At 52.2% G+C, this 27,853-nt stretch overlaps 1 protein-coding gene and 1 long non-coding RNA gene across 4 annotated transcripts in view; one reads left to right on the forward strand and one right to left on the reverse strand.

The window, feature by feature from the left end:
• The window catches only part of frmpd3 (FERM and PDZ domain containing 3), a 103,586-nt gene extending 81,589 nt beyond the window's left edge, over positions 1 to 21,997 (forward strand). For 2 of the 3 annotated variants that reach the window (XM_069193589.1, XM_069193590.1), the window contains 12 exons: positions 149 to 194; positions 1,937 to 2,041; positions 5,684 to 5,791; positions 8,155 to 8,286; positions 8,575 to 8,694; positions 9,315 to 9,451; positions 11,196 to 11,322; positions 12,230 to 12,319; positions 14,037 to 14,216; positions 14,935 to 15,070; positions 16,528 to 17,433; positions 18,486 to 21,997. In XM_069193589.1, coding sequence (XP_069049690.1) covers positions 149 to 194; positions 1,937 to 2,041; positions 5,684 to 5,791; positions 8,155 to 8,286; positions 8,575 to 8,694; positions 9,315 to 9,451; positions 11,196 to 11,322; positions 12,230 to 12,319; positions 14,037 to 14,216; positions 14,935 to 15,070; positions 16,528 to 17,433; positions 18,486 to 21,298 — 4,900 coding nt within the window. In that variant the 3' untranslated portion in view covers positions 21,299 to 21,997. The remainder of the gene's footprint in view (positions 1 to 148; positions 195 to 1,936; positions 2,042 to 5,683; positions 5,792 to 8,154; positions 8,287 to 8,574; positions 8,695 to 9,314; positions 9,452 to 11,195; positions 11,323 to 12,229; positions 12,320 to 14,036; positions 14,217 to 14,934; positions 15,071 to 16,527; positions 17,434 to 18,485) is intronic. The other variant, XM_069193591.1, reaches the window with a different exon arrangement.
• A 1,733-nt stretch (positions 21,998 to 23,730) lies between these two features.
• On the reverse strand, positions 23,731 to 27,760 carry LOC138241057 (uncharacterized). The gene is made up of 2 exons (XR_011190267.1): positions 27,163 to 27,760; positions 23,731 to 26,780 (listed from the first exon to the last, which is right to left on the reverse strand). It is a non-coding gene; the product is annotated as an uncharacterized lncRNA (long non-coding RNA).
• Between the last annotated feature and the right edge of the window lie 93 nt (positions 27,761 to 27,853).

Below are 27,853 nucleotides of genomic sequence, written 5' to 3' on the forward strand. Positions count from 1 at the left end.
TCCCCCTCTTCCAGGGGGAAATGGACTTGCCCAAATTGGCCACTACCAACTTATCTCGGGAGGGTAGTGTAGGGCTGGTTTGGGAGAGAACTGTGTGCCAGTCTGGCAGTGTGATGCCCTTGTCTCACACCATGTCTTTTCTTCCTAGGAGCTGCAAGGAATCCATCATTCTCACTGTGTTACAGCCTCACCAGGTAAGCATGGCTGACTGGTACACAATAATCATAAATTGCTTGTATATACTTTTCTGAAGGGGCTACACATGTCCTTAGATATAGGGGTGGTCTGACTTCATCCACACCTTAATCCAGGACCTACAAAGGTGACATGTAGAAGCTACCAACAGACTCACTACATAGACACAGGCTGGAGAAGTGAGTAAATTGCCATCTTCCAGTCCCCCAGCTTCACCTAGGGCAGCTAACTGGTTTCTCCTGGGAGGTCTGTCATCCCAGTACTCACCAGGCACAGTTGGGCCAGGGTCTGAGATCTGGCTTTAATGTGGTTCGACTGCTGTTGACTGGAGTGCACACCTGACCATACTGACCAGTACAGTGCCAGGTACCTGAACCCACACTGACCACCGGACCACGAGCCCTAGCGAAAAATCATTCCATTTACAAGTCAAGTGGCCCAAACCTGTAAATATCTAGAACAGTGCGGTGTCACTTGTGCATGTGTGTCGTAGTCACACAGTCCATATTTCAGGTGGAAGTGTTAACAGAAATACTATCAGGGTAGTGGAAATGCTAAATCCGCTTGCATGAAACTTAAGTGCTGTATAGTGGAGGTGAATACAAGATTGACTTGTATTCACCTCTACTTGTATCCCTGAAAGTGAAAGTATTAACATATCACTGTTCTGCAGGTTTCCTTTTTTGGTAGGCATCAAAAATATATGAAGTATAAAACTGATGAACTACACTGTAATACAACGTAGGGCCTGAAAAGAGGTGTGAGGCAGTAGTCAGGGGTTGTGCCTGGAAGATCGATGGTTTAGATTGCAGGTGGGGTGCTAGTGTTACGTAGGTACTTTACTCTATTTGCTTCGGTAAAAAGCCCAGCTGTACAAAGGCAAGCTGCTCTGGACTGATGCGTCCGTCAAGTCAAATCATCTGTACATTTCAGAAAGCTGATCGTGATGCAGGACATGGCTCTGACACATGCCGCACTATCACAGGTGAGGCTGACTCACCTGTCCCCAGAGCAGTTGAGAGCGTCTGCAGTAGAAGGGTCCCATGGGGAAGTGAGCCCCACCAGTTTTTGAAATACACATAGATGAGGCTATTTGCTCCTGGGCTAAGGAGCAGGGAAAGACACAGAAGGGATCGATGGTTTGTCCAGAGGTGCGTTAATGCAATGGCTGCTTCATCCTCAGTGCACTTACACCCAGATAGCTCCATTACTGTCCACATTATTACCACAGCACCCCCCGAAACCGATCAATGCCAATCAGCCATGCCTCTTGCACACGGCTGCAGATATAACTATTAGCACCCTGTATCTGAAACAAATCCAATGATTTATTAAAGGGATAGTCAGAAAGCTTTTGAAAGTTTATTTCAGATCTGCTTGTTCTCCACACTGGGGTTGTGTAACATGAATGGCTGTGCAGTATTACAGAATTACTGTAAAGTAACTGGAGAGGACTCAGCCATTTGCACCTGCACTAGACGGCAAAGCTGCCCTTTCTCTCATCTGAGTCTTTAATCCAAACAATTAAGGCAGAATGGGATGAACTTGCATTGGTCTAGACTGACAGGCTGTCCTCTTCAGCTTACAAGGTGGTGGGAAATTGGACCATCGGAGAGGGAAGCTTTCTCTCGGTGTCTGTTGCCTTCTTCCCCTTGTCCAGAATGGAGTGCCAGTAGACGGGGGGCTTTTTACTCTTTTTACTTTAAAGGTGTTACTCTCTCTCTCTCTCTCTCCCTTCCAGTCACCCAAGTCGGCCTTCATCAGCGCTGCCAAGAAAGCCCGGCTTAGGACCAATCCGCCAAAAGTCCGTTTCTCTGAGCAGGTCTCCGTTAGCGACCCCGATCCGGTAGGTCAGCGCCACACCGCCCACAGGGATCTGTGTCTCTCGTCACACTTTTAAGCAGCTTTTCTCTGACCTAACACTCTGACACTGCATCTGTGTCACAAAAGGCCCCTTAACATTCGAAGGAGGCTGGGGACCAGGAGGCTCTTTACAGTAGACACGCTGACAGGAAGTAATTATGCTAGAATCCTTCTGCATGTGCTGCTCCACAGACGTTTTTGGAATGTAAGGCTCAAACGAGAAAAATAACATTTCAGCAGATTCCAGATTTTTAAACTCCTGGGTTACTAGCTCAGGGTCTTTTTATTAATCCATTTTGTTTCATGATGGTTTTTTTTTCCAAAACATAGTGCAGTAGCTGAACACCAAACTCCTCTCCTCGCTTATCAAGCCCTTTCATCAGAGTTACCCCTCTTCGTCAGAGTTACCCCCTTTCATCAGCGTTACCCCCTTTCATCAGAATTACCCCCTCTTCATCAGCATTACCCCTCTTCATCAGCGTTACCCCCTTTCATCAGCGTTACCCCTCTTCGTCAGAGTTACCCCCTTTCATCAGCGTTACCCCTCTTCATCAGAGTTACCCTCTTTCATCAGTTACCCCTCTTCATCAGAGTTACCCTCTTTCATCAGAGTTACCCCCTTTCATCAGAGTTACCCCACTGTCATCAGAGTTAACCTCTTTCATCAGAGTTACCCCTCTTCATTAGAGTTACCCTCTTTCATTAGAGTTACCCCTCTTCATCAGAGTTACCCCCTCTGGGTATCCTATCAAAGGAGTCAGTTGGCTGCGATGGATTTGACTGTGTTATCAGAGAGCCCTCCAAGCCCTTATAGGTCTCACCCTGAAACCATGGATCCGAGAAGCAGCAGCGAGATCCGAACAAATGATGTCAGTAAAGGCCAGGATCCGCTGATGCCTGATGTCACAGCACCTGAACGCTCGCTTTTCCTCCCCAAGTGAAGACAAGCCACATGTTCAGCAGGGAGAAGTCGTTCTTTGATTTGAAATCCGCCTCAGACTGTTCCATAATCCACTGCAAGGCAGAGATAGTGGTTAAACAAAGAGTGAATGACAACAGAGATTGGTGTGCAGTGGGCTTATCCTACACATCAGAGAACCACAGACCTTAAAGTCTGAAGAAGAGCTTACATTTGAGATATTTTGTTGTTTGAAGTAACATGTTAAGAGAAGTACAAGAAGAGTATTTTCTAGCACTACAAGGTTTGGGATTAATAAAAAATGCGCCGCTTGCAACACAAATCCACTGTGAGTCTGATGTTCCATAAGGACCCATCAGACAATGAAGCCATTAGAGAAACTAAACAGCCTCTTCTACCTGCGGCATGGTCTTGAAGATGAATCGAAGTAAACAGGGGGAAGAGTGGAAGTTTTCTTCACTGTTCCCTGAAGGAGAAATTGTCTGATTGAAACAAATCAGGACAACAACCTTCCCAAACCTCCCACTTGGCCACCTGGCTCTCCGGTGCAGTTCCTTACATGCAGGAAGTTTATTAGATCCGACGTGTATGTATTTCAGCAGTGCTAACTCAATGCAATGCACAAATGTCATATGGCACCTGAGCTTTCTTGAAGAAATAGAGGAAAATGAGGCTGTCTCCTGCGTGAGTTAATTTGATCATATGTCACAATTTCCAATACACTGTGGCGTCCTCTAATTGCTATAGTAGGCCAGGCGTGAATTAACTCTATCACACGCAGCCTGCCAGTGGTTTATCAGTAATTTGAAACAAACCGTCCTATCTGGTTTTAAATTGCCTGCCCTAATGCTGCAGTCTCCCATGACTCCCTGCAATCATCTACTGCAACCTCTTTTGTTAATGCTGAAATGCTTCGGCACAGCAATCCATAATGCTAAATACAGCAATTAATAGCGCCATCACTGCCTAGTCACATGTACAAAAGATACTAGAGCACTACATGGTCGACACTGAGAGTGCGCTGCACTAAACCAGATTGTTTTGCACGGTGTAAGAACATTTTTTTTTGTACCATAAAATCTTTCTGTTTAGAAATAGCAAACCACTTGATCCACTTTATTTGCATAGGTTGATATTCTGGTATTTACCTCTGAAAGCAGCTGTGTCAGTTTTTAAATTTAAACTCTCCCATGACCCCCATCCCAAGCACTGCCACTGTAGGACACAGAGCAGAGCTCTCCTCTCACAGAAGGGCCCCAGGGTTCCCTGCAACAGGAAGAGCAAACAGGCAAGACAGCTCCCTTCTAACCCTGTCACATAGTTTACTTTAAAGAGGGTTTTCATGAGCGAGCATAAGATGACCTTGAGTTACTTTTTTATTGTAAGAAGTTATCCATGCAATATTTAATTATGCATGACTTGTGATACCGCTTCTGCCTGAACTCACCCTGAATATATATTAAACTTGGCAATTAAGTTTAAAACAAAATAACGCTATGTAGTCTTTGATCATAGAGTAGCAGAGCTGCAGCAGGTTGCAGTAGAACCGGGCCGCACTCAGGGCTGCCTGCTAGCAGAGTCCAGGTCCGGACGGGGTTCTGAGGCAGTAGCGCCCCCGGTCCTGATGGAAAGAGCTTCTCTGCTCTTGTTCTTCCTCAGCTCCAGACTCCATGCTTTTTTGCAGAAATGTTCTTCTCCACCCCCATCCATCCCATTATTTTATTATGTCATCCTTTCTTTAAACTTTCTTCCGAGTTCCTTTACATCTTTTCACTTTCCTTACAGTGGCAGATCTGGAAGGAGGCAATGAAAATCGCAAGTCCCCCCCAAAAAACCTCTGCAAAAAAATGGATTCATTAACTCTCACAATTTAGTCCAGTCTTCCCAGCATCTAGTGCCCCTCCCAGCACGGTGACACAGTGGTTAGCAGTGCTGGGGTCCTGGGTTCAGTTCCTGGGATACTATCTGTGTGGAGTTTGCATGGTCTCCCCTGTTCGTGTGCGTTTTCTCAGGGTGCTTCGGTTTTCTCCTAGTCTAAAGACATACTGGGGGGGGGTTAAGTGGCTTCTGGGGAAACAGGCCCTGGTGTGAGTGTGTGTGTTTGTGTCTGTCTGCTCTGCAATGGACCGGTGTCCCATCCAGGGTGTATCCTGCCATATAGCTGTTGCTTGCCTGGGTAGGCTCCCCCTAGACCCTGAAGTGGAGCAAGAGGGTAGAAAATGGCTGGATGGATGTCCTACTTGACACTCCCCTGAATATTCCTTCCTCTCGTTCCAGGCCTGGGCCATGTCCCTGCCTGACTGTACTGGGGCTCCCCAGGTGATGGAGCTCAGTGGGCTCAGTGACCCCAAGGTTAGAAGTGAGACAGGTCAGCCAGGGCTCTCCTGGTGCACAGCAAAACAGCGCCCCCCTCTGCGACTTCTCGTGGAGCTTGTCGCGCACCAAAAGCGGGGTCCTGGTGGGTGGATGGGTCCCAGGAGCATGTCTGCATGCTCTTCATCACCCTCACAGCGCCCCCTACAGGAGCCTTTGCAGTGAGCCGGGCAGTTCTTATCTGGGAGAAGGTGGGGAGGGGGCGAGGGGACGTCCAGTGAAATTGATCAAAACGAGTGCGAAAGCTTTTCTTTCTGAGGTTCTCTCTGCTTTCACAAAGTCAATCTTCTCTTCTCCCTGCCTGCTGACCGGCGGCCCTATGCCTGTTCCCAGACCATGCTGAAGGACGACACCCTGCTGCTCATCCCCAACGTGCTCAAGGTGTTCCTGGAGAACGGGCAGATCAAGTCCTTCACCTTCGACAGCAGGACCACCGTCAGGGTAGGGGGGGCACGAGGAGGAGGGGGGGATCCGGACTGGCCTGGGAAACGGAGATCAGGGGTGGAGCACGAGCAGGCAATAAGGGGGACACACATAGGAGGCCCTCGTGGGAGAGCGTGGCTGGTGTTAAACTCCGGGGATTCTCTGGGGGACCCACAACAGGGTACTACAGGCCAAAGGGAAACATTATAAACAGAGACCGATGTCACTTTCGAAAGCTGTCTCTGGAAATATTTCACCAGAAAGAAAAATCAAGCCTTTTCATGGTGTTAAACTTGGCAGCACATGGACAAAGCCTCATGCCGTAAAGATACAGATCAGCTTGTAAAGCTGATTGGGCCAGCGCTGGCGGGGGCAGGGGGCTCCCTAACGCTGGTCTAATTAAATGGTCTAATTAGATGTACTTAAGTTAAATAAAAATCGATAAATGTTTAATGCAAGCCACTTATATAAGATCATGTTAGGCCATAAGTGATTCAAACAATTTGGAGTTGCATTAGTCCTGGTCTCCGGGAGCAGGAGGGAGGCAGTGTGGGACTTCATTAGGCCTGAAAGCCATGATGTCAGAAAGAATGTTGGTGCTTTGCTTAGAGCTGAGGGAGGCAGGGTGAATCAGAGGTAGGAGCTGAGGCAGCGGGAGGGAGGCAGGGTGAATTAGGGGTACAGGCTGAGGCAGCGGGAGGGAGGCAGGGTGAATTAGGGGTACGGGCTGAGGCAGCAAGAGGGAGGCAGGGTGAATTCGAGGTAGGGGCCGAGGCAGTGGGAGGGAGGCAGGGTGTATCAGGAGTACAGGAGTTCCCAGAGGGCTTGCCTTGTCTTTAGCACCGCTGGCAGAACAGCTGGCAGTGTCTGTTCCTGGCAGGCCCCCTTGCCGGTTCCCCTGCAGTCAGGATCCTGACAGCTGATTCCCAGCACAGCACCTGAACACCTCCTCTCTGACGTGTTTAAGACCACAAGGACGGCTACATCTAGCCTGTCTAGCTCACCGAGGATCTCATCCAGCGGTTTCTTGGGAGAAGCCAGGGTATTGGCTTCAACGACATGGCTGGGTCGCGTGTTCCACGCTCCCACAACCCCTTGCGTAAAGACGTGCCTCCTGCTCTCAGGCTTAGAAATGGAGATGGTTGGAGAGGCTGTGTAGCCAGGCATTTCTTCAAAGCTCCTCTTTGCTCGGCCGTCTGCCCCTGACAGCTGATCGCTCTCTGCGGCTCTGCGAGGCTGACAGGTCGGCTGCGCCCGGCTGATCACTCCTGCTGGATAGAGGCCACGCGCCCCGACAGTGGCGCACACACCGAATCGCGGGCCTCAGAGATGTTCTGTGAGAGAAAGGCAGGCTGCAGCCCCCTAAAAGAACGCCAGACCCCAGAGAAACACTCAACAGCCTGGACTTCCAGGAAACCTGAAACCCTTTAAGTCAGATCTTACCCCAATTAATACCAATGATAAAAATCCCCAAGAGATTATTTTTGCAAACAAAACATTTGGCAATTGAGCTGCAGATGACAGCAGCATATAATAAAAGTTGTTAAATTAGTTCATTATGTATAATGAATCATGATTTACTAGAGAATTCTAAGTGACAGCGTATCCCGGAGGTCCAGGCACACTCCTCCATTTGGCAAGCCAAGTGCTGACGCGCACAAAATGAAGTGTCCAAAAGCCGAGAGATTCGGAGTGGTATGCTTTATTTTTCTTTTAGCGGTATTTTGGGGCATTTTTTTCGGTGTTCAGTTTTAGCTTTGGTGTCTTTTTCTAAATGGGGAAGGGCGCGGTTAACAGATCACAGGCTCACTGGCCTGAGCTCCTGCAGAGTCCGCAGCCCCTGGGACGGATCGGCCCAGGTGTTGGTTCTGGGGCTCCGGGATGGTGCCCTGTCCTCGCTGGCCCGCCCCAGGCTTGCTCCGGGAATGCAGCACGAGCCCTGCGCTACGACACTGCGCTCACACAGACCTTAACAACGTCTCCGCAGTCTCTCTCACTAATTGACTGGCCAGGGCAGTAGGTTTTTGCGACTCTGCATATAAAAGCATAGCGCTCCAGGGGAAAAGAGCTCGAGGTGGGCTTTGTGCTGATGAGTAACAAGTTCTTCCTTTCTTACGCACGGGTCTGGTCACCTCCGGTGCTTTGTAGGGGACACTGCATGTGACTGAGCTTTCTGTGGACAGGGACTTGAACCTAGATGGGGAGCCTGCCCAGGTGACTGGCAGGCATTGGCCATCAGACCCCGGTATTATCAGGAGGACGCTCAAAACATGAGTCTCCACGCCCCCTGGGGTGACCAGAGCCATGAGGTGCCTCCACTCCCCCCCCCCCCGAGACATTTCTTCCTCTGAGGCTCTGACCCCCAGTTTCCTCTCCTCCAGGATGTGATGTCATCCCTACAGGACCGGCTGTCTCTGCGCTACATCGAGCACTTCGCCCTGGCGCTGGAGTCCGGCGGGGTGGACCAGAACCACCGGCTGCACCTGCTGCAGGAGACCCAGCCTCTCACCCACGTGAGTCCCGACCCGAACACCCTCCCCACCCCCCGGGTCAGCATCCCCGTCCCCCTCCAGCAGAACGACTCCCCCAGCTCGGGAGCTCCCGGGCAACATCTGCCCCCACGGCGCGGGTAAAAGTGCCAAACAAAATGAAATGCAGGTCAAAATAAAATGTGTTATTTACGCACTGTGGCTGTGTGGTTGCTCGCTCTGAATTGCAAAAGGTTGAAAAAAACTTTGCCGGTGATCTCAGCCCTTGCTTTGTCATGTAGAGAGCGCTGACTGGAGCCCTTCTCTCCTCAGGTAGTGCAGAGGACCTACTTCCAGGGCATGAAGTGTCTCTTTCGGATCTGTTTCTTCCCCAAGGACCCCGCAGACCTGCTGAGGAGAGATCCGGCGGCCTTCGAGTATCTGTACATTCAGGTGGGGCACCAGGCCGCTCTCTGCACCTCTGTGTGCGGGAGGGACAGTAGCACGTAGCAGAACATAGGGCAGTCCAGGAGTGCCTGGTAAAAACCCACTATAAACCGTGCAACTTCAAGGTAAACTGAAAGAAATGCACAGTGTATTGGTGCGAAAAGCACAATCATCTGTTGTGAACATTTACCAGTCATGCTGTCATATGGGGTGCAGCCCTGAGCTGCCTCACTGTAGCTAACTGGGATCTCCGACAGAAATTGATGTTTTACGCTGATCTCCGTGCCCTAAGGTAATATTTCTCGGTGTTTAAGGAGCTTAGCTATGTTCTTCAGGATTTTCCAAGACAAACAAGCTCAGCCTCCCAATGGGTCTTTATATTGAATATGCAGATTTAATTTAATGGAAAACCTTTTTTTTTGTTTGTTTTGGAGCTCTTTCAAGCATGGAGCTTGAAATATTTCAAGCTATTTCTGTCCCTGTTGAAAGTGACTCCGCGCTGTGGCCGTGTAGCTTGCGGCGTTGGGGTCAGAGGGCTGAAGCTCTTTGGTCTGCTGATGGAGAGGTGTGACGGCACTTCAGTGCCTGGTGAAATATCGGCTGTGTCTCTCCCCCCCCCACCCCAGAGCCGCAATGACGTCATCAAGGAGCGCTTCGGCGCGGACTGGAAGTCTGACATCACGCTGAAGCTGGCGGCTCTTCACATCTACATCACCGTGTCGGCGGCCAGGCCCAACCAGAAGATCTCCCTCAAGCACGTAGAGTGAGTGCCGAGCAGCCTAATCCTGTACTCCTCCAGACGCCCCAGCTGGGGACGCCTCCTCGCGTGCGAGAACGTGCCTGGGGACCCACCTCTGGGACTCGAACCCACGACCCTCCTTGTGCAGAGCCCTGTGCTCCTAACCACTATTCCAGCCAGCTGTGCAAAGGTTCTTGGGTTGGGGGGTGCTTGCACGCAAGATCCCAAATATTTTCCTACTCAAGCAGAGCAAGGCAGACCTCTGCCCCTCGACGTCTTGCCTTGCAGAAAGCACAGAGAAAGCAATGACAGTGCGTGTCAGTGGCCTGGCGAGTGCTTTGGTGTAGCGGCCGTATTAGTTTTTGATACAAGCAGGGAGGGGAATCCTGCCTATACGTTCAATAGCCGCTGTGCAGTTTGACGATGCACCCTGAGCTCTGGACAGGCAGACAGGCCTGCTCCGGCGATTTTACCCCCAAGGCAGCCTCTCACGGGCCGAGGCAGGGGGCAGTGCAACGTTCCACCATTAGAGGGCGCTGGGTAGCTCGTGGCAGGGAGTCTGCTCTGGGCTGTAGAGGGTTGCCGAATTGGCACGCTCGGACACTTCACTGCTCTTTTCTTCCACGCAGCCTGAGGCATGATGTCCAGGGTTACGTCCTCTTGGATTTGAGCGAGGCTGAAAATGGCAGGTTTGATGCCCTGGAAACGAATGGGCACAGATTGAGCTGGTCTTTTCATATCGCGGCATTATGCAAACAGTTTCTCATGGACAACACCAGGGGGCGCTGCACCAGCGTCTCCACTGTTCTGTGATGGACTGCATATACGGAAGGAGAGATCCAAATCAGTGTCCAGGGAACATGTTCTCTATGGTGCCATGAGTATGTTCCCAAGCTTTGCTGCCCTCCAGTGCACACGTTTAACAATAATGTAGATTGAACAGGTCCACTGATTCCATTAGCACCCTGTACAAGATGCCTATATGTAGTGTAATAATAATAATAATAATAAACTTTATTTTATATAGCGCCTTTAAAGGTGGCTTCTCAAAGCGCTTTACAGGATGACAATAACAATAAATAAGAAGACTACAACAATAAATAAGAAAATTTCACAAGACAGGACACAATTATAATTACAACAATACAACAATAAAAATAGAGGAGACCGTGGAAGATGGTATTAAGAAGAGCAGAGGGGTGAAGAATGGAACCAGTTAAGTAAAGGCTTTTCTGAAGAAGAAGGTTTTGAGTCTGGATTTGAAGGAGTTTAGAGAAGGTGACTCTCTAATATCCTTGAGCAAAGAGTTCCAGAGCTTGGGGGCATAGCAGGAGAAGGCCCTGTCGCCCATACAATGTAGACGGGCTTGGGGGACAGTAAGGAGGGCAGAATTTGAAGAGCGGAGGTTGCGAGGTGGGGAGTAGGGCGATAAAAGTTCAGACAGGTATTGAGGTGCCAAGCCATGTAAAGCCTTGTAGGTGAGCATGAGGATTTTAAAGTCTACGCGGAATTTGACCGGAAGCCAGTGCAAGGACTCCAGGATAGGAGTAATGTGAACACTTGCACTAGATCTGGTCAGGATTCTGGCTGCTGAATTTTGGACATACTGCAGCTTGTTCAGAGTAGATTTAGATACCCCAGGGAGCAGAGCATTGCAGTAGTCAATTCGGGAGAATACAAATATGTTGATCAGCTTTTCAGCCACAGTTAATGATAGCATAGTGTGAGCCTGAAGCCCTCTTCCTCTCTCTCCCCGCGGTTTGCCCAGGAAGGAGTGGGGCCTGGAGCCCTTCCTGCCCCTGACCCTGCTGCCCACAGTGAAGGAGAAGAACGTCTGCAAGTCCCTCTCCCAGCTGCTCAAGACCTACCAGCACCCTCCTCCCTCTGGGAACAAGGTAGCGTCACAGCGCCCCCTACTGCATGGGGATTATTCCCTCTCAGGGCGTCTATCTGGCATATTGGCAACAAGGCTGTTGCACTTTCTGCACAGTGCTTGATAACGATTTATTGCATGGTTGTGTACATAGCCTTAGTGGAAAGTTATGACATCTATTAAGAGTTTTATGGCATTGATTCCAAACGATGCAATATAATTCAGATCAGTGTTTTGCTTCCACCACACTGCGCAGAAGACGGGCCAATTTCTTTGCCAACATGGGCAACATAACTCTTCGATCTGTGGAATGTCTCTGGATAGCTTGTCGGGTCTGGTAGCATGTGGCGTGCTGCATCAGCGCAGTAAGAGTGCCCTCGATTGGCACAACGTGGAATAGCAGCCAAGCTTCCAGGGCTGATGGGCGGTGCAAAACGCCGAGTACAGCAGTCTGCTGATGGTGGCAATCAGGGTGTCAGTGCTGATTCTAATTCACATCCATCCTCTCCCGCGGGTTGATTGAAATGATTGAGTGCAATTATTTCCGCACTTGCTCTCAATGGGGAGTTTTAAAGGAGGGATACCTGGACTCATCTGCAGCACGTTACCCGCCTGTTCCAGTCATAACATGGTGCCGAACAAGGTAACAAGCACTTACAGTACTTGCAGGGGCAGGTTTAAAAGGCGACAAAAGTCGATGGAAGTGCAAAAAAAAAACACTCCTATTTTCTGTTCAACAGCAGTTATTGGCAATTAGCTGTTCGGCGGCATGTGTTGTGCCTTGCGCGGCTGTGTGTGGCAGCGCCCTGGAACAGCGCTCCGTGGCTGCGGCCTCGCTGCGTGTCCCCAGGCCAGCTGTGTGTCTGTGTGACAGCGCTCCTGCTGTGTCGGCTCCCGGCGGGCTCATCTCTCGCGCTCTCCCCTGCCAGGTGCCTCCCCTCCAGGCCAAGCTGCAGTACATGCGCGTCCTGAACGAGCTCCCGCCCTTCGGAGGCCTCCTGTTCCACACCGTCGGCGTGGTAACTGACCCACTGCACGGACACGGGGATGGGGGGGAGGGGGCATCATGCATACCAGGGTACAGGGTTCCAACGGGGCAGTCGCTGTACCGGCGTATGTGTGTGTGTGTGTGTGTCAATATCCTGAGCGCTGCCCCAGAAAACTGTGTCCATGAACAAAACACTGAGCACACACCAGAGCAAGCACAAACACACTAGTATACGATAGCTCAGCCTCATACAGAGTGTAGAAGGAGGAGATGTAACTAGTCTGGCTGACACTTTTATTCAAAGCGGAAAACATTTTATCCAACTGGGTATCTCACCTCCGCAAATGTGTGATGTGCAAGAGCTGTGCCCCTCCTGGGTTTTGAGTACACATCATGAGTCCAGAGACCTCACCACCGTCCCAGGAGTCCAGAGACCTCACCACTGCCCCACACTGACCCGTGAGTCCAGAGACCTCACCACTGTCCCACACCGCCCCAGGAGTCCAGAGACCTCACCACTGCCCCACACTGACCCGTGAGTCCAGAGACCTCACCACTGCCCCACACCGCCCCAGGAGTCAAGAGACCTCACCACTGTCCCACACTGACCCGTGAGTCCAGAGACCTCACCACCGCCCCACACTGCCCCAGGAGTCCAGAGACCTCACCACTGTCCCACACTGATCCGTGAGTCCAGAGACCTCACCACTGTCCCACACTGACCCGTGAGTCCAGGGACCTCACCACCGTCCCACACCGTCCCAGGAGTCCAGAGACCTCACCACTGTCCCACACTGACCCGTGAGTCCAGGGACCTCACCACCGTCCCACACCGCCCCAGGAGTCCAGAGACCTCACCACTGCCCCACACCGCCCCAGGAGTCCAGAGACCTCACCACTGCCCCACACCGCCCCAGGAGTCCAGAGACCTCACCACTGCCCCACACCGCCCCAGGAGTCCAGAGACCTCACCACTGTCCCACACTGACCCGTGAGTCCAGAGACCTCACCACTGTCCCACACTGACCCGTGAGTCCAGAGACCTCACCACTGTCCCACACTGACCCGTGAGTCCAGGGACCTCACCACCGTCCCACACCGCCCCAGGAGTCCAGAGACCTCACCACTGCCCCACACCACCCCAGGAGTCCAGAGACCTCACCACTACCCCACACTGACCCGTGAGTCCAGAGACCTCACCACCGCCCCACACCGCCCCAGGAGTCCAGAGACCTCACCACTGTCCCACACTGACCCGTGAGTCCAGAGACCTCACCACCGCCCCACACCGCCCCAGGAGTCCAGAGACCTCACCACTGTCCCACACTGACCCGTGAGTCCAGGGACCTCACCACCGTCCCACACCGTCCCAGGAGTCCAGAGACCTCACCACTGCCCCACACTGACCCGTGAGTCCAGGGACCTCACCACCGTCCCACACTGTCCCAGGAGTCCAGAGACCTCACCACTGCCCCACACTGACCCATGAGTCCAGGGACCTCACCACCGTCCCACACTGTCCCAGGAGTCCAGAGACCTCACCACTGTCCCACACTGACCCGTGAGTCCAGAGACCTCACCACTGCCCCACACTGACCCGTGAGTCCAGGGACCTCACCACTGCCCCACACTGCTGCCCTCTGATACAGGAGGTCACACACTCAGGCTCAGCGTGTGCTGCACCAGAGGTATTGCAGGAAAGCCTGGGCTGGGCTCTGAGGTGCGGACGCCCCTGTCTTCTCCAACAGGACGAGAAGCAGTCCGCCACCACGCTGCTCGTGGGACCGCGGCATGGAATCAGCCACGTGATCGACCTGAAGACCAACCTCACCACGGTCCTGGCCGAGTTCAGCAGGGTGGCCAAGGTCCAGCTCTTCCGAGAGAACCAGGGGGTGGCCCGCGTGGAAGTCAGCATCCTGGAGGGGAAGGTAGAGTCCGGACAGGCCCTGGGGCCGTTCACACTGCATCGCAGGCTGGGAGGCCCAGCAGCTCCTGGGGAGAAACCAAATCCAGGGACTTTCGGACACCCTGGCGTGCGAATCTGAATCCCGCTGGCATGCAGTTATTTTCCGATGAGAACACATCTTATTTTCCAAAAAAGAGATCAAATAGCAAATACCCTCTGTCGACTTCCTGATGAGAGAGGGGATTTGTCGGGGCTCAGGAATGATGCTGTTGTTAGCTCACTGGCGTCACCAGAAGTCCTCTGCTGGGAGGCACGGCCCTAATTAGTATTTTCATCAGGCTTTTCCACTAAAGTCAAGTGATGGTCTCAGCAGTGGAAACGAAACCTGCTTGGACGCAGGAGGTGACGGCATTTTTCGTTATAAACATTTTGGCCCGTTGAAAAACAAAAAACACATTCACAAAAATAATTAGACTATTTCACCTCTGCAGTCGCTCTCTCGTGTGTACCTTGTAGCTGTTTTTGTCATAGGAAGGAGGAGGTGAGCCTCTAAAACATGCTGTTAGGTCAGCTTTCAGACTCAAAATGTGCAGCACTGAGGTCAGAGTGTGTCCAGTGTCCATACATGTGCAACAAGGAAATGTCTGTGAGAGAACTGTCATCGTGCACACAACCCCGGCAGCCAGTGCTGACCCACACACACACAGCTGACTCCTGTCCTGACTCTTCTTCCTCCTCAGCCTCTAGTGCTGCTCATGGAGTGGCCAGACGCCATGAACTTCGCCTGTCTCATCTCGGGCTATTACAAGCTCTTTGTGGACCCCAAGAAGACCATTTTCTGCCGGACACCTGGTCAGTCCCACATGATCAAGGCAGGTATGTTAGTGAGTAGCTCTTCTGTTTACAGTGCTGGGCCTGAGAGAGGAGGGTCATGTCAGGCTCAGTGATATCTCACCTCGGACGTGTGGTGCTGTGTGTTCAATTGTACGCTGCTCAGCCAGCATCAGCTAAACCTAACGGCTTCATTCAGGTGTGCAGGGGTTTTAGTCAAGACTGTATCTTGCATGCGATGAGAAGCACAGTCTGTGACCTGATAACACCCAGCAGCCACGCGATCGTGTAGCACTTTGACAGAAGTGCCTCGAGCCCTCAGAGCTGCAGCAGCTACAGCCTCTCTTCCAGATGAATCCCTGCGGAATACTTTGGACAGTGCTTCCAAAACCTGGTCCTGGAGGAACCCTGAGCCCTTTTGTCTTCCAGTTCCAACCGAGTTCGTGTTCCATTCAGTCCAACTCTGTTCTTAATTAATTAAGATGTTTGATCTCCAGTTAATTGTTAAGAAGCTTCTTGGAAGCTGCATGGGGTTAGTAATTAGCATTGAATCAGAGACAGTTGCTGGTTTTCACACCTCCCTTCATTCGAGCATGTAAAGGGTGCTCCAGGAGCACAGCCAGGTCCCACTGCAGTGGCCATGCATGCCAGATCTTAACATGTGACAGCTGACCTGGATTTATAAGTTAGGGGTTATGTCACCACAATGGCTACCTGGGCTCCATCTGGCTGGACGGTCATCTGCTTCTTCGCACGGGGAAAGAATAACCATTAGCCACCATTGACTCATGCTAAACCAGTCACCCTGGAAACGTCATCCCATATTTACGCACTCGTCTTCTGTGCCTCTGCCAAGCCCACGCCTCCCATCTCCATCCCAAGTCAGCTTCGTTTGCCAAAGGTACAGATTCTTGCTTACTTTTATGTCCTGTGCTGAAAAATGCAACATTCCCTAAACCGAGGGCATGGTTCACATCTCCCCAAGCCAAGCCATCTTACTGGTCGCTTCATGCATCTTCGCTTGTCCTGAAAGGTCTCTCGATCTCCATCTCTCTGTATTTCTCTCTTGCTCTCCCTCGCCACGACTGAAGTTACTGCAGTCATTCTCAAACTATGTCATGGGCAGCAGGACAGCTCGCCTCCATGTGACCTACAACCTCTGCATCCCTGCTTGTCAGAAGTAACACCTCCGTGCCTGCAAGCGTCATCCCAAACCATTTCGCCAAGCTGTCCGGCAATAATCGGTTCTGGCCCAGCACCATTGCTTGGTTCTTTAAGGCACCATTGGCCCTGATAAAAGGGCAGCGTCCAGGATTGTGTCATGCCCATCTCATCGGACAGAGATCTCAGGACCCATCCATAGTGCATCACTGGCAGGTCTGTCTCTCTTGCATCAGGTACAGAATCAGACAAAACACTGCAGCTCCTGCCATCCGGACATCCTCCATCCAACCATCACTTATCTCACCACCTTTCAGCTCTTCTGATAATTATCTCTTTAGATTACAGAAGTGCCCATCCTATCCCAAGACCAGTGCCCTCCATCACGGGGGCCATTAGGCTGGAAGACGCAGCGATCAGAGAAGAGCTGCCCAGAGACACAGCCCCAAGGTCAGCTGCTCAGGTGGGGGCAGACTCCCTGGGTTTCTGCTACCTGCACACCAAGGACCAGCCACAGCAAAAGCAGCAAAAGCAGCAGCAGCAGGATGGGCTGATGGACATCAACGAGAATCGGGTCTCCGGGGAGGAAGGCCGGCCTCGCACGAAATCGGACCCCACTTTTAACAGCTCGGAGTCCATAGCAGGTCTAGACACCCCTTCCCCAAACATCCCGGGGGTCCGGGCCAGGGCATACACCATGGACCCCACTCGGCGCCTCGAGAGATTCTTCTGCGACTCCTGCAAGGCCAAGCTGAAGGCCGAGGCGGCGGCGGGCGCAGGCAGGGGCGTCCGCCCGCCGGCCCCGCCGCGCTGCTCCAACTCCTGCGCCTCCTCCCGCGAGGGGGGCGCCGTCGACCTCATCTCTCTCCCCCCGCCGGGCAGCGAGGAGGACGAGGAGGAGCCCGAGGGGGGCGCCGTCCAGCCGGCCCCCCAGACCATCGCCGCCCCCCCCCCGGGTTTCCGCGACAACAGCTCCGATGAGGACGACCCCAAGCGCCGGGCGGCGGCGGCGGCTGCGGCGGCGGCGGCGGCCGCGGCGGTGGTGGTCGCGGGAGGGGAGGCGGGGCCAGGGCCGGGGCTGTCGGAGGAGGTGCCCGTGACGCTGATCGACAACGTGGCGACGCGGACGGTCCGGGATCACGCCCAGGAGCTGGACGAGGCGCTGGTGTCCACGCTGCAGGCTCTGGAGGCCCTGGCGGCGTCGGAGGACTACCCCCACCATCACCAGCAGCCCCCGCAGACAGCAGGTGGAGACAGGGCGGACAGGGCTGCGGGCCGTAGGCTCCTGCCGCTGTCTTTACCCACTCACCAGCAACGGGCCGGGCTCGCTGGGCCTGTCCGACACACTGCAGACATCGAGGCGCCGCGCCAAAGCCGAGACGCTGCCTGTTTTAACCGCGCGGCACGCTGGCACGTCTCCCCACAGCATGGTCTTAATCAGTGTCGTGACGCGCCAGTGTGCTTGTCATTCCTTTCCAGAGCTTGTTACATAAAGGTGGAGAAATCCTTTTTTTTAAGCTGCATGAAGTTGTAGGCTTTAAAAAACAAACTCCGAATCGCAAGAAGTGCAAAACACAGAGGAGGTCTCATTACATCTTACATAAAAGGGCATGTGGCATTGACGCTTCGCTGCCTCCTGACATTAAAACACCTTTACAGCCACCAAAATCGCTGTAATCATTTTGTAGTGAACTTGGCGGTCTGTAATTTAATTCTCTAAAAGCCCGTTATCATAATCCAAGAGGGAGCAATTCCCTCTGACAAACACTCCAGCCAAGGATGGTTCTTTCTACTTTTATATTTATCTGATTTGTATTAAAGGACTTTTTTTTTTCAATGAAGCCATAGGTTGGTTGTTTCCCCTAAGACGGCAAGTCTGTACATTCAGCTGTAATAAACTAGAAATGTGTTGTTCTACAATATCTTGTGGTCTGTTCTCAAGAGTCATAAACCTAAAAAAATGCTCAAATGTCAGACTGCAGGTTTAAACCATTTCAAGTATTAAATGCATAAAGGTGCTTCACTAAAGGCTGCAATAGATAAGCCACAGGAATCATTTATGGTGCAATTACAACAGAAGCCTTTAAATTAAAACAAAGTACAGGCTTTAAATTGCCATACTCTGTCCTGCCGAGCACAATGCAATTGTGTCTGTTGCTTTTCTGATCCCTAGTGAAATCCCTTATTAGCAATGAGTCCAGTCTCCCAGTCTCCATGGTCACCTCACTGAGGGTTTTTAAGATACAGGAATTTTGTTTTTCTGTCCCTGACTTTGCGTCTATGCCCTGGTCCTCTGCAGGTCTGATCGTGCTGGCAGCGATAACCCCTGAATCGTCGCTGGACTCCGGGCATGAGACCAACTCCTCCGAGCTCAACGATGTCTCCGAGATGGTGTCAGCCATGAAGCAGCACCAGAGCCAGGCCTACCTCCTGGCTCACCACGTCAACAAGGAGCGCCTCTTCAGCCGGCGGGACTTCCCCCTGGCTATCCCCGGCTGCACCACCCAGGCTCTGGGGGGGGCGGCCTTCTCGGTGGGACAGCTGCGGACCGCCTGCTCCCCCAAGCCCCTGGTTCTCACCAAGACCACCCCTCTGCGGGTCAGCCCAAGCCAGGACGTCCCGGCGCCCCCAGGGCAGCAGGGGAGGACACAAGGCCCAGCAGAGAGCCCTCAGACCGCGGAGCTGAACCTGGCAAGCACCCCCGGTCCCAGTCTCAGAGACGCCGCGGCCTCTCCTTCTCAAGTACCCGGTGGGGAGATCAAACAGGCCAGCCAGGGGGAGAAGAGTCAGGTCACTAAGGACCAGAAGGTGCCGAGCAGTGCAGAGGGTAAGCTGAGCCCTAACCCTTCTGCAAGGGTGAAAGGAAAGGTTTTCGGCATCCCAAGCCCAGAACTTACCAACAAAGCCTTACCCATCCTGTTGCCTGTGGACAGTGCCGTTTCTGCCAAGATCCGTCAGACTAACAAGCTGTGCCAAGACGCCGAGGCTGCCTCCAGTAAGACCAACAAGCCTTCTAGCTCCAAAAGCGTCCTTCCTGCCGGGGAGCTGTTCTGCACCTGCCCCGGGCGAACAGAGCCTGGACCCCAGGTGCGCCTGAAAGACCCCCAGGCACAGAAGGTGGTGGCTTTCCATTCCTCTTCCCCGACGGACGACGAGCGGCTCCGAGCGAAGGCCAAGGGGCTGCACCTGCCCACCGGCAAAGAGAGCACGGTCAGGGCGACCGAGCAGAGCCACAAGCCCGGGCTCCTGGCTCCACCCAAGTACTCCCCACTGGCCCCGGACAAGCCGGAGCGCAAGGAGAAGCCGGAGAGCAAAGCAGACGCGTCTCAGAGCAAAGGCACCGGGGAGTCTCAGAAAGTCCCCAGGAATCTGATACCCGGGGCGGAGAGCCCCCAGCCAGCCGGTTTGGGAGACGCCACAGCTCCCGCCGCCGCTGCTACGGAGAGCAAGAGGCAGAACGGGAGCAAGAACAAGCAGCAGCGCAGCGCCTCCTTCCTGAGCTTCAGAAACCTGCTGTCGGCCACCTTCCCGGCCCGGATGCGCCGGGAGACGGACGAGAGGCAGGCCCAGCTGCAGAAGGTCCGGCAGTACGAGCTGGAGTTCCTCGAGGAGCTTCTCAAGCCCAAGGCGGCGCAGGTGGAGTTCCTCCCTCCGGGGCCCTCGCCGGTTCCGCCGGCGGGCACGCCCTGCCTTTGCCAGCTCCGCACCAGCCCCGTGCAAAAAGTCCCCGGCATCTCCCGGGAGCAGCGGCGCAGCTGCGACTGCAAGAGGATGTGCCGGGGGATCCGGCTGCCGGACACCCCCGTGGGATCGGCCGTGGAGAGGAGAGGGAGGGAAAGGACTGTCAGCAAGCACCCCCCTCCGATCCCTAAGCCCTCCCAGCCACAGGAAGGGCACAGGAGACCCCAGACGCTAGAGATCAAGACCACCCGGATCCGCTCCACCAGCCTGGAGTCCCGTGAACCCCGAGACCAGCCCATGTCCTGCTTGCCTGCCTGCGCTTCCCGGTCCGAGTGCATGGGGGCGCCTCAGTACAAGAAGCTCCTGAGACGCTACAGCATCAGCGAAGCGGACAGCAGCGAAAGGGCACCCCTGTACGCAGAGGCCAAGCCTGCCAAAGCCAAAAGCCTGGAGAAGGGAATGGAGAGATCCCGAACGGGTGCCGGCAAAGTACCCGCCCCGGCGGAGCCCTCCTACGTGCCGCTCGGGGAAGGGAAGAAGAAGCCGGTGTTCTCCATCCAGGGCGAGGCCGGGAGGGAGCTGGAGCTGCTCCGCGAGGGCAGGGTGGGGGCAGGAGAGGTGGTGATGGGCCTGCCGGGAGAGGAGGATGAGGACGGGGAGAAGTGCTGCTCCTTCTGCTTCTGCTACCGCAAGTGCGAGGCGGCGGACGAGAGCAGCGAAAAGGACGAGCTGTCCTATTCCATCCCCCTGCAGGTGCTGCCGGGGATGCAGCTGGACGCAAACACCCTCCCCGTGGTCAGCAAGACCCTCCAGGTCCTGGACGCCGACGGCTGCAGTGGAGAGGAGGAGCCACAGAGTCAAGAGATTGACCTCCGCAGCTCTGGCACCCTGGAAGGCAGCCTGTCCCGGGTGCAGGCCCTGCAGGGCAAGACCTTCTCCCTGCCCGACGGCTTCCTCAGCGCCCAGCTCGACGCCAACGAGCTGCTGGCCATCCTGCGGCAGTGCGCGGGCAGCCCCCAGGCGGAGGACGAGCCCCGGCTGCAGGCGCCGCGGCTCGCCGAGTACAAGCAGGAGCTGGCCCTGCGGTTCAAGGAGTTCCGGGCCTCGTGCCGGCGCGTGGCTGGCGTGGAGAAGAGCCCCACCCGCATGCTCGCCGCCGTCTCCGCCAGCTTCCAGGTGCTCTGCGGGCTGACGGAGACCTTCATCAAGCTGGTGCGGGGGGTGCGCTCCGAGGCCCAGAGGCTGGAGCTCCTCAGGAAGGTGGAGGAGGTGGCGCTGAACTACACCTTCCTCCTGCGGGCGGCGGAGGAGTCCATGGGCAGATCCAGCAGCCTGCCCACCAAGACCAGCAGCGGCGCCGGCCTGCCAGCCCCTGCGGGCACCATGGTGGGCTCCCTCTCGTGCTCCATTAAGACCCTCATCGGCAAGTGAGGCCCCACGGGGGCCCGCACCTCACACCTCTCCTCACAGCACCCTGACCGGCTGACCGCCCAGGGCCCAGCGACACCACCTCCCTCTCCACTTCCTCCGAAAGGGGCTGCAGACCCCTGGGAAACCAAAGGGATGGGGACAGTGCACTCCCTTTCTCGTGACTCCCGGACCACCTGTTGGGTATTTGGCAAGAAGAGGAGTATCCTTACTGGTTGCATCTCTTTGATTTCTTCCCAAGCTTGGTTTTGTGCCGTCACACCTCCGGCCCGCATGGCGGCACAGCCGTTCCTTCCCCCCATCTCTGCGGAGGCAGCAAAGGGTGTCTCTCTCTCTCTCTCCGGCCGCCCTAGGGAGACCCTATCCCCAGCGGCTACAGCGAGCGCCAGGCGTGGAGGCCGAAGAGGTCAGCGTTCCTCTGCATTCAGCCAGACACCAGACCGGGCCCAGGGGGAGAATCCTGCAGAAAATCATGCCAAGCCCTTCGGCATTCATTAGCGTTTTCCGTCACAGCGGCTGAGACTTGAGGTTTTCATACTGCGTTAATTTTTAAGAGATAATCTTAACATTGATATTAATCCTAATAATAACGATGATGATGGCAGTGATTAAAGAACCGACATCTAATGTGCACTGAGCAGCATATCCCTCTAAAAATGAAATGTGAGTAGCTTATTCTATAAAATTAGTTGGTTGATTGGGTGGTGTGTTTGTTCGTATGATGTTTTGATACTTGTGATGCTGTATGGATTACTGCACTGGGTATGTGAACAGTGTCTTATATGGGACTCTTCAAATGTAATGTGTTCACAAAGCTGAGTTTTTAGATCACTTCAGATGTATGTACTATTAAGACGCACATGGGGGCACAAAAGCTTCTTGATGCCTAGTGAAGAAGGTGGGGCACACATGCTCAGGGCAGACAATGTAGCAGAGACTCAAACTCACCATGGGTCACATATTTCAAAGGGACAGTCCTACTACAATGGGGAGCTCAATGCAAACCCGTTCATTGTGAAATCTGTAGAGGTGCTTTTTTGCTGTGTGATTTCTCTGATCCACACTCAGATGTGCCAAAGCAAAGGACTGGGCCAGACTCCTATACTCGCACGTGCACGAGTCTCACACACATACACACTCATCATCTGCTCATCCCGAATGTCCTTTGCATGACTCCAGACAAGCTCCTCACACGGGCAGAAAAGCATGGAAATGGCAGGTTCCCATGCTTTTCCCCATACTCATGCACTGTCTCAGGACACACAGTGACAGAGTTGAACTCACCAGCCCATTCCCAGCCACGCTTGATCACATTCCTGCCAGCTGAGATTTTAGCACGGATTGGAAGGTAAATGTCTCCCAGATCTGCCGCCCTGCAGGCCACTTGATACCTCGAGAGGTTTTCCTTTGTTCCACTTTTCTCTGAGGTCTTATTTTTTAATGGTTTTATAGGCTGGCAGAAACTTCAAAGTCCCGTTACGGCAAACAGGGACTTTCCATCGTGTTTAAGAAAACCGTGCTGGGTCCCCTTATCCTTCTCCCCCCAAAACTGGCGTTGCAATTTTATATCTCCTATATCCAGTATGCATCTTTGGAGAGAAAAATGAAAACACACAATCTAGTATATTTTATTTCTAATGTATTTTAATAAAACAATCACCTGTTCTCTGTCTAAACACCTCTCTCTGTCTCTTTTGTCCCTCTCCCATGCCATCAGACAGCTGGCATGTGTGTGAATCTGCAAAGGACAGTGCGCAGCAATATCCTGGAAGCTAGCTTTGCGGTCTGGGTGCACTCGGGATACTCTTACCAAGTCACGCGGCAGACGGCGGGTTGCTTTTGTGTTTTGGCAGTACCATTCATCCGCTTGGTTCACCATTCTCGCACAGCTCGGGCTGCAAATGCGTTCACCCCATCCTAGCGGGATCTTTTCAGAGCGAAGGTTCCATTCTCTAGCCGAAGCTTCTTTGCTTGTTTTGTCTCGAAAACGTCGTCTGTGGCAGTTCGCGGAGTGTGCTGGGCTTGAGTGATCCCTGCACAGACTTCGTCTCCCCTGGCCCCCCTCGCCCCTAAAGGTGACCATCACCCACAGCCACGATGACCACCTTTGAGAGATGTCGGGGGGGTGGGGGGGTTACCCTTTTCTTTATCTGCGTGAGTGTGGGTCTGTGTGTTTTGAAAGTGTCATACTTTTTAATTCAATCAAGATGTATTATATATCATGACCTTGTATATAATGTACAAAAACCAAACGGGTGATTTGTGAGGATGAAAATACACTCTTTTACAGTATTCAGCAGTGGCAGTGCAAAGGTTAGCAAACAAGGCTTCAAACTGTTTTGTAAAAAAGTACCACTCAACTGTATCTTAGTATTATTTCTAGTAGTGATGTATAGTTACAGAGATCAATAGTCTAAAATTATATTTAAGAAAAATTATAATTCTAAAAGCGTGGGCCATGTTTATTTTTATAAAATATATATGTTTAAAAACTCACTGTTCTTCCATTATTTTTACAGAAACAATCTTTTTTTTTTTTACACTTTTTGTGGTCAAGTGATTCGCGTGTTGCCATGATTTTGCGTTTTCCCCTTGGGCTTCGATTGCAGAACGAGATCACCTCCTCTGTTCCATTTCCTTTTAGAGATCATTTGGTTAGCTATTTAGTTAGCTGATGTTCCTTGTCTTCACCTGTAGTCTCCTGTCTGTGTATTGACGTGGTTCATGTTTTAAAAGCAATAAAGTGAAATAAAGTTAATGACACGTAACCTGAGAGGCTGGCTGAGACGCTTGTGGAATGGAGTCCGACATTACATGGAGGTGTCGTTGTTGCCGCCTTAAAAACAGGCACAGCACAAGAAGAGCAGAAAGATAAAGACAAACCAGAACTGCATCACTGTGGTCACTGAAGCCACCAGACACAGGTCTGTCTCCGCCCGTGCTTGCTCGTAGCAGCTGGCAATAACTGAAACGTCAGCTCTTGGATCGTGAGATAAGCATGTGACCGCTTTGCTGGCACCCAAAAGAAAGCAGGCAAAGGCTCTCTGCTCAGCCACAGCTGTGGCCATGAGTATTATGATCTGGCTCAGGCGTCAAACCCTAACCCTACCTTTTAACGTGTGATAAGATCACCAGGACATACTGTAGGAAAAAAAGATGTAGGATTCCTTAAATACTAACCCTAACGTCCACCCGAACGTTAACCCTAACCCTAATGCTAACTCTAACGTTAACCCTAAACATCATGTTAACCCTAATGTCTGCTGTTTCCTGCTTCAACCCTAACAATAACTCTAACCCTGATATTAATACTAATGTTCTACGGACACGCCTGATAAACGGAGATGCTGTAATTCAAGTTGTTCATGTGCAGAAACAGGCTGTGATGTGGCTGGGCAAAGGAGTCTGGAAGAGCAATTGGGCACGTCAGTGACTGCAGCTCACTATGCAATACGTGTTTGGAAATATTTATCCTTAATCAGAAGAACAGTCTGGGCAAAGACCTCAGATCAATAAGTTAGCAGAAACTGGAAGAACAAGTATGGCCTCCTCTCGTTTGTGACTTGTCTTATTTCCTTTTGCTACTGTACCTGAACGAGATAGAGGACTCTTTCTGTATTGCTGTGCTGAGACTGTTTCGTCAATCGAGCGCGTGATCGCGGGACTGAAAACCAAACATTTCTCAGACTCAGTGGGCTTTTCAAGATACTCCTTCGGCCTTCTGACTAGACAGCAGCAGCCCCAGAACAAAATGAGTAAACATTGTGTTTTCTGTAAAAATACAGGGTATCGGAAGGCCATAAATTACAATAGTGATTAAAAGACAATCAAGTGTGCACACGTGCACCGGGTTAAAGATCTATGGAGCAGATCGTATTTTGCATGCAGGTGTGCAGCTTCACGAGTCACATGGCAGCTGGTTTACCTGAGCTGCCTCAGTAGCTTTAAGACCTGTATCAACTCAGCTGTGGTGCAGAACTCCCTTATCCTCTTATCCTGTGTTGACTTTTCTGTTCAATGTGTTTGGTTTAACAGGCTGGGCATTTGTCCAGGTTCTGTAGCTGCCAATTAGGTTACTTTGCTTCTTTAAAACGTGATGAAACACATAGTTGAGAACTGCCTCCAGAGCTCTGTCAGCAGTTACACACCACACTGGAGATGACTATTCATTCCTGAGTCCCTTCTCTGAGGATCCAAGGTCTGAAAAACAGGTTCTCTGCACCCAGCCTGCCTCTGCCTCACACTTGAAAACTGACGTCCCAGGAGCAGTCTCTGTCCTGTGTGACTGGGGACTGAAGCTGCCAGGGTGGGTGAACAGTCTGTGCAGCTGGAAGATATCGTGGGGGTGTTTTCCCAGGTGTCTCAGAGCCGGAGAGGCTAAAGCGTTCCCGACAGCTCCCTCACCATCACATTGCGACATTCCAGATAAACCAAGACCCCCCGCTCTGTGGCCAGAGCAGCTGACTCTTCCTTCTTCAGGGTGATCGGAACTGTGTTGTTTTCTTTCCAGGATTGTGGAAACCGCAACGCATTTCTTCTTACAGCTACTGAGTGGCTGTTCACTCCTGAACCAGAATGAAAAAGAGAGAAGCACAAGGACTTTCTTGTGTAAAACCATGCCGTTTGCAAAAAAAAAAACAGAAAGGAAATGTTAAAAAGTTCTATTCTCTCCTTTTATCCCTGACTTAACATCCCTACCAGTGCACCGGTTGCCATTACTGAATGTCTCAGGTGTCTTTTATGTCCCTTGGCTGCAACATGGAGCTGTGGTTAGGGTCTGGAACAAGCTGCCAGGAGGTCAGAAGAGATATTTCCTATTTTCACTTCTTTCAAGAAACAGCTGAATGAGATCCCTGTGTTAATTAGCCCGGCAGCGGCTAATTACCCTGTAACTGGATGTTGTGGGTTCAAATCCCTGGTGAGACACAGCTGGTGTGTCCTAGAGCAAAGTACGGTACTTCATCTAAACTGCTCTGGTATAAAACACTCAGCTGTATGAAAGGGGGCAAGTGGAAATTGCCTTGGACAAAAACACTGGCTGGGAAAATTGGTAATTAAGTGATGTTGCAGTCACATGGCAGATTTAGGTAATTCTGTGGTGTTTCATCGGCGCCTCTGTAAACCACTGCTGGTCTGATGAGCAGCTGCTGACATCCTTACCACTCTGGGCACACACAGCGCCCCGGGGGGGAGGAGAAAGGGCAGACGAAGTCACCACTTCTCCATCTTCATCCCCGCTATCCAACTGCTGACCCCTGGCGGGGATCGCAGGGGGTAACAGGAGAAGACCAGACCTGCCCCTCCCCGGCAGCAGTCTCCAGCTCCTCCCGAGGGAGTCCCAGCTGTTCCCGGAGACAGCCGAGAGATATCATCCCATTCTCCCTCGGAAAAAGTATAATTCTTTGATACTCAGGAGTAAATCAGGGGAGACATCCGGTAGCTGGGGCTGGGTTGGAGCATTTTCCAGTGATGTTGCTCTTTGTGCCTGCGAGAGAGGCGGGGTGGCTCACATTCATATTGATATTTTGAAAATGATTGAACAGAAGGATACAAACGTCAGGGTAGCATTGGACACATCGGGCCCGTTTGGTAATTATCAGTTATTTGATCTTCATCCAGCTGTTTCATGCAATAACAATAAATATATATAAGATAGAATAAGGCGCCGCATGATGACCGTGCTCGTTAACATCGAGTCCCTTCTCTGTCCCTATTGGTGATAGTAACTGCGCGAAACAAACTCAAAACTGGCATAATAAATGAAATTCGCATTTTGCATTGCATTTTAATGGAGTTTAAGGCATTTTTTAAAAAAAAATAAAAAACTGCAAACAACCAAGAAACGTAGCAAAGTATGAACCACTCACAATAGCCTGCTGCGCAGCAGAATGAAACCAGCCACGTTCTCTTTGAGCTGGTGACGCATCACGGGAACGTTTGCTGATGTAGACGGCGCATTGGTCTCGGTCTTTGGGAACCTAAGAACTTTTGCCCTTGCCTCTGTTGTGAGAATGGCCATGTTAATTGAAATTAATTAATTAAGTTAATTGAAATCGGATTGAAAATGTTGTGTTTTTATTCTGGGTCTAGGCATTACAGTGCAGTATATCACACCTAGCTTTAGGACCAGTGAAATAACCGCGTTTCTCCTTTTGAAACGGATTTTTCAATGTGTCGGCTGAACTGCCGTCAGGTGACCGTCTCCAAGCAGGACCCGTGAGTTTCAAGGTTCCCAAAATAAATCAACATCTTTGAACAAAGTTTATTTGGTTTCATGAGAAACGTCACCTTGCCACAGCAGACGAGCAACGAGGGAGAGGGCGGATCGTTTTTTCTAAAAAAAAAAAAGTCCTCGAACCTGAGTAACCAATCAACACAAAGAAGAGCTCTCTCGCGGGGCGCGTTACGCAGCGGCGTGAGCCAATCCCGTTCAAGAAAGCTCTTGGACCCTGACGAATCAGAGGAGGTGTATGGGGAGGCGGGGCTGCGTGACGTATGCGGACCGCCCACGTAAGAGGCGGGGGGGAAGCAGAAGCTTGCTCGCGCCCTGCTGAGAGC

The sequence above is a fragment of the Lepisosteus oculatus genome, chromosome 8 (genome assembly GCF_040954835.1).
Source record: "Lepisosteus oculatus isolate fLepOcu1 chromosome 8, fLepOcu1.hap2, whole genome shotgun sequence".
NCBI classification, from domain to species: domain Eukaryota; kingdom Metazoa; phylum Chordata; class Actinopteri; order Semionotiformes; family Lepisosteidae; genus Lepisosteus; species Lepisosteus oculatus.